General features: G+C 44.6%; 1 protein-coding gene across 1 annotated transcript; it reads left to right on the top strand.

Annotated features, from left to right (window-relative positions):
• Positions 1–833: 833 nt before the first annotated feature.
• GMNC (geminin coiled-coil domain containing) lies at positions 834–5,013 on the top strand (the record flags this gene model as incomplete). Its single annotated transcript, XM_080349697.1, has 3 exons — positions 834–1,199; positions 2,701–2,817; positions 4,372–5,013. The coding sequence occupies 3 exons, from the start codon at positions 834–836 to the stop codon at positions 5,011–5,013; spliced, it is 1,125 nt and encodes a 374-aa protein (XP_080205823.1).
• Positions 5,014–12,569: the final 7,556 nt, after the last annotated feature.

The following is a 12,569-nucleotide window of genomic DNA, read 5'->3' as shown; positions in this document are numbered from 1 at the left end:
CTTGGGGGCTTGCAGTAGGTTTTGTGCCCTCTTTAAGATGGGTAAGGAAGAGGGCTCTCCTCCACCTGCAAGAGCAGCCTCTGCTGCTGTGCCTGCCCGTGGGGGAGGAGATTCCCTGCTTGAGGCTCCAGGGGTTGCCTTGCAGAGATTTAGACTTGCTGTAAATGGGGCTTATTTGAGGCGGGAAAAGAGGTGAATTCAGAGACAACCCCAGGCTTTGCTACTGTGCGGTCTGGGACTCCTGCAGAACTGCAGGGGCAGAAGAGAGGTGCGAGCAGCCTGGAGGTGACTCTGCTGTCTCTGTGCAGCTTTAGAGCTGAATCAGGCCCCCAAGGTGGGAGGAACGGACCGGCCAAGGATAACCTGGGTCCTCCCTTCACCATAAACCCACTCAGATCCTAGTATTTCCCATGGGTTTGCAGGAAACTCAGCCACCTTCCTGACGTTCCTCTGCCCGGATCCCCTCTGCTGCGGGGGGCTGCGGCGGGGGCGGCACTGCCCGGAGCCCAGCGGAGGCGGCGGGGCGGTGCGGGGACACCCGGTGCGGGGGGGAGCGGGCACTCGGGTCAGGGCTGGGAGCTCCCACGGGGGCAGGTGGCGCCTGGTAGGGGCGGCCGGCGCTGCGGGGCTCCTCTGAGGCAGGCACCTGAGCAAAGCCCGGCTGGGACAGGAGCGGGAGGGGAGCGTTTCCCCGCGGAGCAGGGACCAACCCCTGGGATGCCTCTCGCCAGGATGCTGCGGGGCCGGAGCGGGGCTGACACCGCCTCCCCTCGGTGACCACCGCAGCGCCGGGGATGGGGAGGAGGGAACCGTCCTCCGGGCTCTCCATCGCGATGTCCCCTTCTCTCCGCAGAGCACCGGCCGGCCGTGCCTGGAGCCGGACTTCTCCGGGGGGCCGGGCTGCGCTTACCCCTGGGCCGGGGTTTCCAAGGAGACTTGGGCTGCCCTGTGCTCCGCGGAGCCGCCGCCGCAGCTCGGGCCGGGCCGGCGGGAGCCTCGGCCGCCGGGTAAGTGCGCACCCCCCGCCGGGGAAGGGGGGATCCCGGCCGCGGTCCTGCAGCCGGGCTGTGCGGGGGAGCGGGCGCGGACTAACCCTCGGGTCTGCTCCCCCAGGGCAGATCTGCAGCTCGCAGCTCGATGCCCAGGAGGCGGCGTGGCGGGGAGACCAGTTGTCCTCCCAGCTCTACAGAAACAAGCAGGTAAAGGCTCCACACCCTCAGCGGCCTCGGTTTCTCCCCGCGAGGTTCCTGAACTTTGTATCATGTATCGTACCTTCTCGGTTGGTTTATGGCACATCTCCCTCTTACTGGCACAGATTTGGGAAACGGTGGAATACCACTTTAGTTAGGTGGGGTTTTGTTCCTTGCTTGAAGTATTTGCCTCCCCTATGTTGTCCCATGAAGCTGGAACAACTGTTGTGGGTTTCCCTATTCATCCATTCCCTCTTACGGCACATTGCACCAGCTGCCTTGGTGCTGGAGAAGAGCAGGGGCATGACCAGGGAGTCCCTCAGGCTCTGGTGATGATGCAGAGCTTCATGCTGTTGACTAAAAATACATAGAATTTGTCCTCCAGAGTCCACCAGGATTATCTTCACGAAAAATGATTCCACCAGAATTACCTACTTATGTGAAGGAAGAACCATTTTGACCAACAAGCATTTCCATATTACATTTTGTTTTTTCTTTCATTTTTTGTAACTCCCATCAAGGGACAGGGGAAACTGAACAGTCCTAGATGAAGAAACCTCAGAGAAATCACATTGATCAAATACTCGGAATGATATTTTGGTACAGTGAAGTTGACGGAAATTCATTTACCAACTTCAAGGTCCCTGAAATCAAGCCCCAGGCTCCATAAATCTGTGTATTCTTTCTTTGGATCTACCTTGATCATTTAAATCTGTGCTTTACAGCCTGCAGTCAGCAGATGCCCAAGATCCTTGGCAGAAGAATCCTTGTCTTCCTAAAGAAGCTTCCTGAGCTATAATCACAAAGCAAAAATCTCACTGCAAATATGTGGATTTCCTATGGAAAAGTGTCAGGCCTCTGCAAATCAAAACATAGCTGTTCAGTTCTTGGGACCAGGGATTATCTCGGCTCTATCTATGTGCTGGGACTGGCACAGTAGTGTTCAGGAACGAAGGGATCCCTGAGTAGTACTGTATCAAAAAGAAGCAGCTGTATCTTCCTTCTGTGCTCTACCGCCATAAATTGTTAGTCTGCAGCTCCTGCTTCTCCTTTTCCCCACCAACTAACTATAAATGGGAATGACAGGGGTGCAAAGGGATGCTTACTACTGCTCAGGAGGAGATCTGGCACCTGCTGTCAGGCCTGTGGCAGGTTCTGGCTGTTCAGGGTTACCTGTAATTCTTTTCTATTATTATTACGTGGTTAAAGGGTTTTGTTTGTTTGTTTGTTGTTGGTTTTGGGTTGGTGGGGTGTTTTTTTGTTTATTTCTTGTTTTTGTTTTTGTTTTTTCAGAGTAATCTTCTCAAACACTTGCTAAAGAATAAAGGAAGTCAAAAGTGAAAACTAAACAGTCATGCCACTTAGATTTACAGAGACAAGAGGCTGGAGGGGATGGGTTGAGTTCACAAAGCAAACACCCAGATCATCAAATCCAAGCAGCCTGTACCATAGGGCAATTGCTATTAAGTTACAGAGTCAACATCTATTCATCAATATCTCTATTCCACAGCTTCAAGATACCTTGCTTCAGAAGGAAGAGGAACTTGCTAGGTTACAAGAAGAAAATAATAACCTCCGACAATACCTGAATTCTGCCCTGATTAAATGTTTAGAAGAAAAAGCCAAGGTATTGTGTTCAAACCTGTTGTATAGACATGTGCAGAAGAAATGGGCTAAATAGGTACATGCCATTAAAATGTGTGGAAAGTCAAAGAGTGTAGACAACCTGCAGTGTGAGATCTATTTAACTTCACAGAGTTACCATGGTCATGGGCCTGAGGTGACAATTTCCCCCAGGAATGACATCCTATCAGGCTCTGACTATGAAGACAGTATAACCCATGGCATAATTTAGTTTAATTTATAAGTTAGATATAAGTTAAGTTCATAAGAAAGGTTAAATTATTCCATCTAAAACTTTTTGCAGTAAAAAGTTCAAACTTGAGCGTATATATTTAATGAATGTGTCTGTTTTGTCAATTATCCATTTTGATAAGGATTAATTTTACTTTTTTTACATTTTGGGTGTTTCCATTTTATGTGTGTGGTTTTTGTTGTGTTTTTTTTGGTGGTGGTGGTGGTTTGTGTTTTGTTTTTGTTTTTGTGTGTGTGTAATTTTCCAATGATGTGCTTTATTCCTTTACACTAGAATACTAATATTCCATTTTTTTTCCAAATTTATTAATTAACAAGCTGTGGGGTTTTTTTAAGGTAAAATACAAAAATAAACACTTCAGGTTGGATAAAACATTCTGTTAAACTGTTAAGGGTTTTTTAAATGACATACTTTGATTCCCTGTCTCTCTTCCAAAAGAAAGATAATTGTTTCTGGTCAACTTAAACATATTTTGTACTGTTCCAAACTTGCCCCTGAAACCAAACTATTAATTATTTGCTCAGCTCTGTGGATTGGGCATGAGGTAAAAAGACCTGTAAAAACCAGCAGACTTTCCTTTTACATTCTATTCTGAGTTGACAGGGTGTCCCTGCTCCCAGGCCAAGACCTGGCACCTGACAGCACCAAAGATCTCCTTCATTGGTCACCCACCCATGTCACATGGAGGAGAGACCGTGGGGACTGTGGGAGGTGGCTGAGCAGTCAATATGTGACACATCAGGGAGCTTCCCTGTTATTCCTGCCTTAATTTGACCATCCCAGGCTACCTGAAGGGCCCTTGTCCTGGGATAATGGCAGCTGCGGTTGATGAATGAGCTCAGAGCTGCTCAGTCTACTGCTCTGAGCACTCCCTGGCCAGGATCACACCTGGCCCAGTGTGACTTGACTTCACATCCTCCCTCTTTGTCAATCTGCCACATCCCCTCCATACCCCGCTCACCTGCCAAACGCTGTTGGCAGCAACAGCGCAGAGGAGCTGCCGGACAGCCAGGCGGGAGCTCTCATTTCACGCTGTACTGAATGAGAATGCGATCAAAGCACAGGCCTTATTGACATGGTTAAATTCTTCTCTTTCAGGGACTGGGTTGTTGCAGAACCTGTAAAGACACAAAATAGTCATATTCATATGTTTAAGCACAGGGTAGAAGAAAAAGTATCTCTTGCAAGAACAGCAGTCTTATCTTACCCATCTAAGGTGTGAGTTCAGAAACATGTTGCTTCCAGGTAGCTAGAAATTCAGATTTTAATCTTCTCTCTCCATGGTTTGTTTTGTTTTTTTAATAGAAACTGCTGTCCTGCCATGGCCAAAAAAACTGTGCTATTCTCAAAAGCACCAAGAGGAGATTAAAAGAGGACCACTGCTTTGTTCCTCAAGAAACTCCTCATGCTTCCAAAGCTAGAAGGAACCTCTTTAACGAATTCACTGCCTGTGAAGAGCAAGACAGCCCTGCCGTGGACAGCTGGGTCTTGAAGACTTTAGGATTAAAAGATGTCGACACTATTGATGAAACTTCAGCTAACTACAGTGCCCTGTCCTCAGACCTTGGAAAAGACACGTACTGTCTGAACCCTGGTGAAGCAATAGACTATGACCACAGTGAAGGAGCAGCAGTGTATAGCTGCACCCACATGCCTCCAGCTAACAGCAGCACCCATCCATGCAGTGAGGACTCTCCCTTCCTTCCACAGTTTTCTTCAGCACCATGTGTCTCCTCACCAGTGCCAAGCATTTCTTCCCTCCCAGCTTATGGCTTGCCTTATTTGACTGGTGATCTGTCACCCAACAAAACAGAAGTGGCCTTCACAACATCTTTAAGTCCTCACCGCAATGTGAGAACGCACACCTTCCACCAAGGACAAGCCTTCGTGCGCAGGGATGATGACGGAGGATGGAGATTCACCTGGGTGCCCAAGCAGGCCGAATAATGTGACTGCTCTGAGGGTCAGCTGTAGGGGATATTGGGGACAGACACTTCATCTTGTGCTTGGGACAGGTTCAGGCATCAAAAATGAGCCCTCCTGGCCTCTCTTAAATGCTACTTTGTTACCTACCAACTCCTCCTTCCCTGCCGGATTTTCATAGGCATAACACTAGATTGCACTTGGACAATTACCTGTCCCAGGCCAGATATACAAATTGGATCCACTTCTCTTGTGCCTGTGTTGAGATACCTGCTTTTACTTGCTTCATTTTTTTCTGTCATCAGCTATTACTTGTTAACTGGTAGTTTCCAGGCTGGAGTGCATTTTGGGAATACAGTTTGGAAATGTCACCTCTCACAGATATCCACAGATGACAAAGGAAACATAGGTTGGAAGCTGAGGATCAGCAGTGTCTAAGTGGTTTGTTTCTCTCTTGGCTACAGAGCTTGCCTTAGATTAAGGCAACCATGGGCATTTGTTAATGTGCTACACTAGGCTGACCTACCTGCAGTCACATGGTGCTGTCATATTTGATGATGCCTCTTGCCTGGAGGCTACTTAATTACTAGTGATTCGGCAAGTTCAGGGGATTAAGAGACTAATGTGTTTACTGCATTGTGTTTTAAAGGTATTTTGTTCTGTCAGATAAAAAGAGTTATAAAAGTTTGAGCCCTGGAGCAGTAACTAGAATTGGAGATGCTGTAGAGTAACAACACTGCCATTACCAGCCAAGGCCCTGGCCCAATGTATTAGTGGCAGAAATTTTCTCATCTCTGGGTAATGTTCACTCAAAGCACTTATTTTTTCTGCAAAGGATGCATCTCACTAGTCTTTTGATGGATTTTCTTCCATGTTTACCTGCCTGATGTTAAAAGCCCTTATAAAAGGGAGCCACTCCTGGCTTCATAAGCAATTTCTGTGGCTTCATTGGAGCTTTTCTTTTTTTGCAACAGGAAGAGCTATGCTTGTGAAACTGAAGGTTTTCTTTCTACAGAACAACTTCCTGACCTCTTTGTCCTGATCTCTGAGAGCACAGAGAGATTTACCTGCAGTCAACATCAACCCAGAGTCAGGGCTCCTTCCTCCTCCTGTAACCCCGTGCTTGCTGTTGGAAATGTTTCTCCTCGTTTGGGGAGGCAGCATCAGTGGTTAGAGTGAGACTTTGCGAACCACAAGCCTCAACACCAGCTCTTGCCTCTCCGTGTCTCTGCCTGAAGCCAAGACCACCAACCACACCTTGAGAATGCTTTAAAATCTGTGGAGAGAAGGTGCTCTGGCACTGCACAGGACTTTTAATAACACTGCTAATGATATGAAGTCAACTGACATGAAGTAAACTCACCAGTAGTGTTTTGTGTTACCTTTGTTTTCTGCTTTACAGCAGTTTGATGCATAAGTATTGGAAATAGAGTGATTTTGTTATTCTTGCTTTCAGAATGGTCCCAGTGACATTAAGGAAGTACTTAAGTAAAAATAACTATAATTGAGGATTTCCTACCAGTGGCCTATTTTCCTAGAGAAAACTGAATATGCCTTTATTTTTAGGGGATAAAAATAGCTCCTAAATAGCCTCTTGTGCCTTAGAATTGCAATATTTGGGATTCTCCGTCAGGAGCGGTAGTGATTTCCCGAAAGATTTCTAAATAAGCTCTATACTTCTAGGTAATTACTTTAAAGACAGTCATGGGGCAGACTTCCAGAATAGGCAATTTGAAAGCATTGATTGTAGGCATTATTGGACTAGATTTGGAGAAGAAAAAACAAAACCAAAGAAACATCACACACAGCAAACGATGCAAATACAAGTACTTGTTTGGGGTTTTATTGTAGTCAGTAAAAATGTGGCCAGCTGATGAAGACTAGTCAGACAAGACCACTGTTTCTCTATCACTTTTCTGCCTTTCAGTGAAAGCAGAAGAAAAATAGTGTCCTACCAACAACTCATTTCTATTAATCTCCTCCTGCCCTACTATATAAGGTAGCATTGAAGAAAATACTCCTGTCACTGAAGTTTTTATTGGTGTGTAAAAAATGCCTGACCTTGACATTAATATGTGGTGGGAAATCCTGGTATGTGTGGTGTGGGGGATGAACAGCATGCAGGGCACTGACACTGTGGCCAGAGGATTGCACGTAAAGTAGCTACAAGATGCCACATCTTTTGAAGCAGCTGTAAAACATAATTAGAGAAATATCTATATTTTCTAACACTATTGAATGTTATTACTTAATGTATTTCAATGCTATGGAGTCAGCAGCAGTTATAAGTACATTTGTCCTGTAAGCAAATGTTAAATCCTGTTGGTTTTTTCTGAAGAGAGAGAAAACCTTCCACCTGTTTGACATTTCCTTTCCACATTTTTATATCGCTGCATTTGAGATCTTTTCCCGCAGAGAGCAAGAACAAAGGTGGTCAGATCTTTGGTACAATCTCCAAGTCGGGCTTCAGTAGGAGCGAACGGATGCTTGAACCTTTGCCAGCCTTTTGTAAAGGGCTGACTGGCCCATTGTCTTATAGCAAATAAGTTATAAATTTAAGTGGATAGCTCACTAACTAATTTACCTGAATGAATCCCTTTCTTTTTCTCTGAATTCCTGAATTTACTCAACATGAAGGTGCTGGGCCCTATGGCAAGGATTTCTGTCTGAGCCTGGCTAACTGGAGTTCATTTGGGTAGAGGGCCCTGTGGTGCTGCTCCTGTCAGCTGACGGGTGCTCCTAACCTGCACGTGCAAACTTAAAATTCTGGTTTACACAACTGCTTGAGTTAAGGTCAAATAATGCTGCTGATAGCTCTAGTGGAGGGAGCACACTGGAAAGGAAACAGAAAAATCTCCAAACCAAATAACCAAGAGCAATTTATTTTTCCCCAACAGCATTGTTTGAACTAGTATTCCCTGAGTTATCATGAAGAACAGTAAAAACAAGCTACTTTGTGTCTAACACCAATCTACAACAAGCAAGTCACTCCCAAGGTGAGGAATGAGACTCGTGTGTTTCTTTGTTTCTCTGTAACACTCCTACCGAGTTCAGTGGTGCAATTCTCATTGAGGACAAGTACTGAACTGCTCCTTTAGATAAATTTTACCCCTACTGCCAAAAGAAAGTCTTTGCTCTGCATACCTCATTCTAAAGTGCCTTGTTCTTTTGAAAATCTTGCATTCATGCAGGTGTAATAGATGTGGAAAATGAATAAGAGGTTGAAGACATGACAGATTACTGTCAAATGGTGGGATATGGAGCATGGTTTGAGATGTTGATTTCACCTACTGTGTCCCCATGACTACTTTGGGCCTGAAAGCATCCAAGCTACATTAATGTGGTGCAGCTTCCAGGTTATTTGCTTTTACCTCTGGACAAGGCTCATGACCATAATTACAGGCTGGGGATGCAGCAGCAAAACTGCTGCTAACTTGAAACTAGTGAGTCTGGATCTAGCTCCTCAGCATGTGAGTTCACAGTGCAGATGTACCCTAGATTGAACTTGTAAGAATCAGCCATAGAAATGGAGTCTAACACACCATCTTATCCTTCATGAGACAAAATTCTGGAATGGTTTATTTGCCATTAATTTTTTGTCTAGTTTGCATCACAGTTCTTCTGCCTGCAAAGACATGGGAAAGAAGGTCTTGCCTGTATAAAGCCTGGACTGGGCTTTGAGATGGGGGCTTAGTCCTGGTTTGTGCCTGATGCTGCCTGTTTGTCTTTTTGTAGCCATTTCCAGTAGGTGAAACAGCCAAAGCCACCCTGCTGCTCACAAAAAATGCAAGGTAAAGCCCAGGGAAGCCTGTGACACATTCCTATACCACAAAGGTAGCTAGAGATCAATAGGAATAAACACAAAAAGTGGAAACAAAATCCAGATCTTCACACAACCATCACAACTAGGTAGGCAGGAGCTAGAGTTGAAGAGTTCAAGCTTGGTACTATACTTGTAACTTCTACAACAAATCAGGTAGCTGGAATAAAGGAGCAGGAGGCAGAAGCTCTGGGTGTTGCCTCTGGTATTACACTTTGTTTCTGTGCTTTAGTTTCTATGGAATCCCCCATGGACCAGTTCATGGCAATTTCACAAGAAAACACAATTCTTGCTGCTGCAAACTCTGTGAAAAGTTCCCTCTTGCCAAGGATCAGTACCAGGCACATACACCTCTGGGATGGGAAGGAAGTATGATTTGTATGGCCCAGGGGCCCTGGGAGGTTCTATGGGCAGTGGCAAACTTCATTGTCTGTAAATATCCATTTTGTATTAACATACATTTTATTTTTTTATTTGAAGTTTGTTTACTTTGTTATGTGAATGTAATATGTGCAGCTGCACACTTTAAAACAATCCATATTTTTAGAAAAGTATGCTAATAGAAGTGGAAGATAATTTAACACTTAACATGTTGATGTTCATGATTTGTGATTGAAAAAGGCCATGATTATATGTAAATGTCAATTTTACCAGTATCACTAAGTTATGTCTAATAAAACTTAAAGTCTGATTCATGCAATTCTTTCCACCTACTTCAGCATCTAATAAACAATGCAGCTGTTTCTTATGCTGCACAGCACCACACCTGGCACCACCACACATCTCCAGAGACTGAAAAGCACCTTTATTCCCTGCAAGCACCAGTGTCCACACAAGGAGATGCAATTTTTGATCATAATATAACAGGCATAAAGATGTATTGTGATTTTCTTCTGTTGTTTTTGCAGCTCTCTTACTTAATAGACTTGCACCTTCTTTCTTAGGCAGCTGAGCATCCTGATCCAGGGCAACCTGATTCAACATAGTACTTTGAGTACTCCTGGTTTTGGCCCTGAAATAATGAACTGTAAAATAGCACTGAGGTGTCATGTAAAGAGAGTTGAGATAAGAGAGAAAAACATGAGTAAGGAATTAAAACCTCTGTTCAGTCAGCTATACTTGACCACAAGAGTAAAGCTGCATTACTTATTAACTTTCCTTTCTGATCATGGGCAGGTTTATTAGTAACCATGCACCAGCTGGGAGCAGAGAGATCTATTTTTCATTGGAATGTGAGTTTGTTGGTTATGAAAAGATACAAAGTGAGCCCTCCTTAATCTCTTTTGCCCTCCTTTAGAAGCCACAATAAGTCTGTTAGATGATTCATAAGTACTATGGTTCGTTGCCAGGTAGCTGACATCCTATCATAAGAGAGAGCAATCTATAAATAATTTGTTGAATGAGCTGTGATTCACCTAAAATGCCATCTCTCCAGTCATTCCTCTGCTTCATTAGTTTTTCATCATAGAATTATTTCAAGGCTAAATATTTACATGCAGTGCAGCCCAAGGAAATCAGTATAATAATGATGCACAAACAACAGATTCTAAAAATCAGTAGGAGCATGAAAATCTGGGAGATCTGAGCTCCCTGTTTTCCTTGATTTATTAAAAAATCCCACTCACAAATTGCAGCTGTGATATTGGCATTTTTAGCTGAAACTCCCAACAACTGCATCAGAAGCTATTATTAGAAAAAGAACACTCTAAATATTCATTTACTAATCAATGTTTGCATGTATAACATCTTCCAACACCACATTATTCCCTGTTAATCATGACAGAACATGGGGTCAGGAATTGGGAGGCCTATGACACTTTCAGGGGCACAAAATATGTCATTAGATAAGGTAGAATGCAGGCCAGGAATCCCAGCCTCCAGCTGTGCAGGACTAAGGCCTAACAGCACCCACATATGCAGTCAGCATCCCAGATGTGCCACCAAAGCCCCAACTGTGCAGATAAGAGCAGCCAGGCACCTGGCACCCTGGCGGTGCAGTTGCACACCCAGATGTGCAAGTGCAGGCTGTTGGTTGCTACTTGTGTGGCTGAGGCCTCAAACTTTCACAGCTGTGGGCTTTCCTCTGGGGGTGTTTCATCCCAGGGCTGAGCAGCTCCGGTGCCACCGAGCGCGGCCGGACCCACCGGGCGCCCGGACCCCCCCGGTCCCGCCCGCAGCCCCAGCCCGCTGTGGCTCTGGCCAAGGTGCTGAAACGGCCGCACCGCTCCCGCGGCCGCTGTGCCCGGCCCGGTGGGCGCAGAGGTGCGAGAGCGTCGGGACAAGTGAGAAATCACTCCTCGCCAGAGACACACCGCATGATCAGACCCGAACACTGTGCAATCCACACGAGGCGAGGTGGAAGGGACACCCTTGCCTGGTTACTAGTGCTCAGAGGACCCATGTTGGGCTTTGGTTAGAAGAATGACCTTTCTTTGATCTCGTGGTAATGTCTGCCTGATGACATCACTGCAGTTAAGGGACCAGGGAGAAATACTGTGTGCACAGGGCTGCATCCTTGGTAAACATAACTGACACAGTTAACAGGTACAAACAGTGCTGGGCTCCTCTTCTGCTCCTCCTCTCTCCTCTCGTTCCAGAGACTGCATGCATGGCCAAATACCCTACTACATATACCACTGAATGTAGAGGAAGTGTCAACTGGAAAGATTCTCTTACCAGTGTTATCAATAGCAGTTTATCCCAGATACAGAAGGAACACATTATCAACTGCCTCTTAGCTAGGACAGAGAAACCAAGAAATCCCTACAATATTTGAAAAGTAACATCCTTTGTAATCTTTGAAGCATTGCATGTTTTTATTGAGTATCAGGCTCCATATATTAAGCTTGATACTACAGAAACATTTGTTACTAGGGAATGTAAATCATCCTTACTCTATGTTACAGGATTATGTAAAAAAAATCCAGGAAGCAAGATAGGGTCCATTATGTTGGAAATTGTATTAAAAAATCTTAACTGCTCTGTAGTGAGGTCTATTCTCATTTCCACTGACTGAAGCCCAAATATAAGTGAAACATATAAAGTGTTTCTCTGCTCATTGCAGCATTTACTCTGGAATTACAGGACAGAGAGCTGATAAAATTATTTTCTTAATCAAGAGATAGAAAATAATAACTACCTTGCTGCTGCCCTCCTATTATTTGCCTGTTTAGTCTTATTTGAAATCCAGCAGCACAAAATCTTGTACTTATAGGAAGATTTGGGGTTTGGTTTTTAAGAAAAGTTGAACATCTCTTTTGGTTATAAACCCACATAATTCCAAGACACAAGTAACTCCTCTTTCTAAAAAATACACACTCCTGGCCAGGCCTAGGCAAAATCCTGCCCTGACAATAGTGAAACCCAGATCAGCTCAGTTACAACCTCTGAATATTACTTTTTAAAAAAGAATTCAGCTCAGCAGCATTCACGCTCAGTTATAACTGTTGCACCTATTTGAATTCCAGTTACCTCACTCAGACAGTTAAACAGAATATGTAGGGATGACAGGATCCCTTCTTGACTGAGGAAACAGGGCTAATTCTGATTACCTACAGGCCATGAAATATTTAATGATTCCTTTCTGCAAGTGAATGGACAAGTCCTGATTTAATACTGGTAGGTATTGTTTAAACCTGACAGCTTCAGTTTCCTTCAAAGATTGATGTTTAGCCTGGTATTTTTTCTTTCTTTCTCACCTGAAGCAATCACCAGTGCTGCTGTGTGAAGGATGCCATGTTCCTCTATAAAAATTGCTTTA

The sequence above is a fragment of the Nesoenas mayeri genome (genome assembly GCF_963082525.1).
Source record: "Nesoenas mayeri genome assembly, chromosome: 9".
Lineage (NCBI taxonomy): Eukaryota > Metazoa > Chordata > Aves > Columbiformes > Columbidae > Nesoenas > Nesoenas mayeri.
This window is presented reverse-complemented; position numbering and strand designations above follow the sequence as displayed.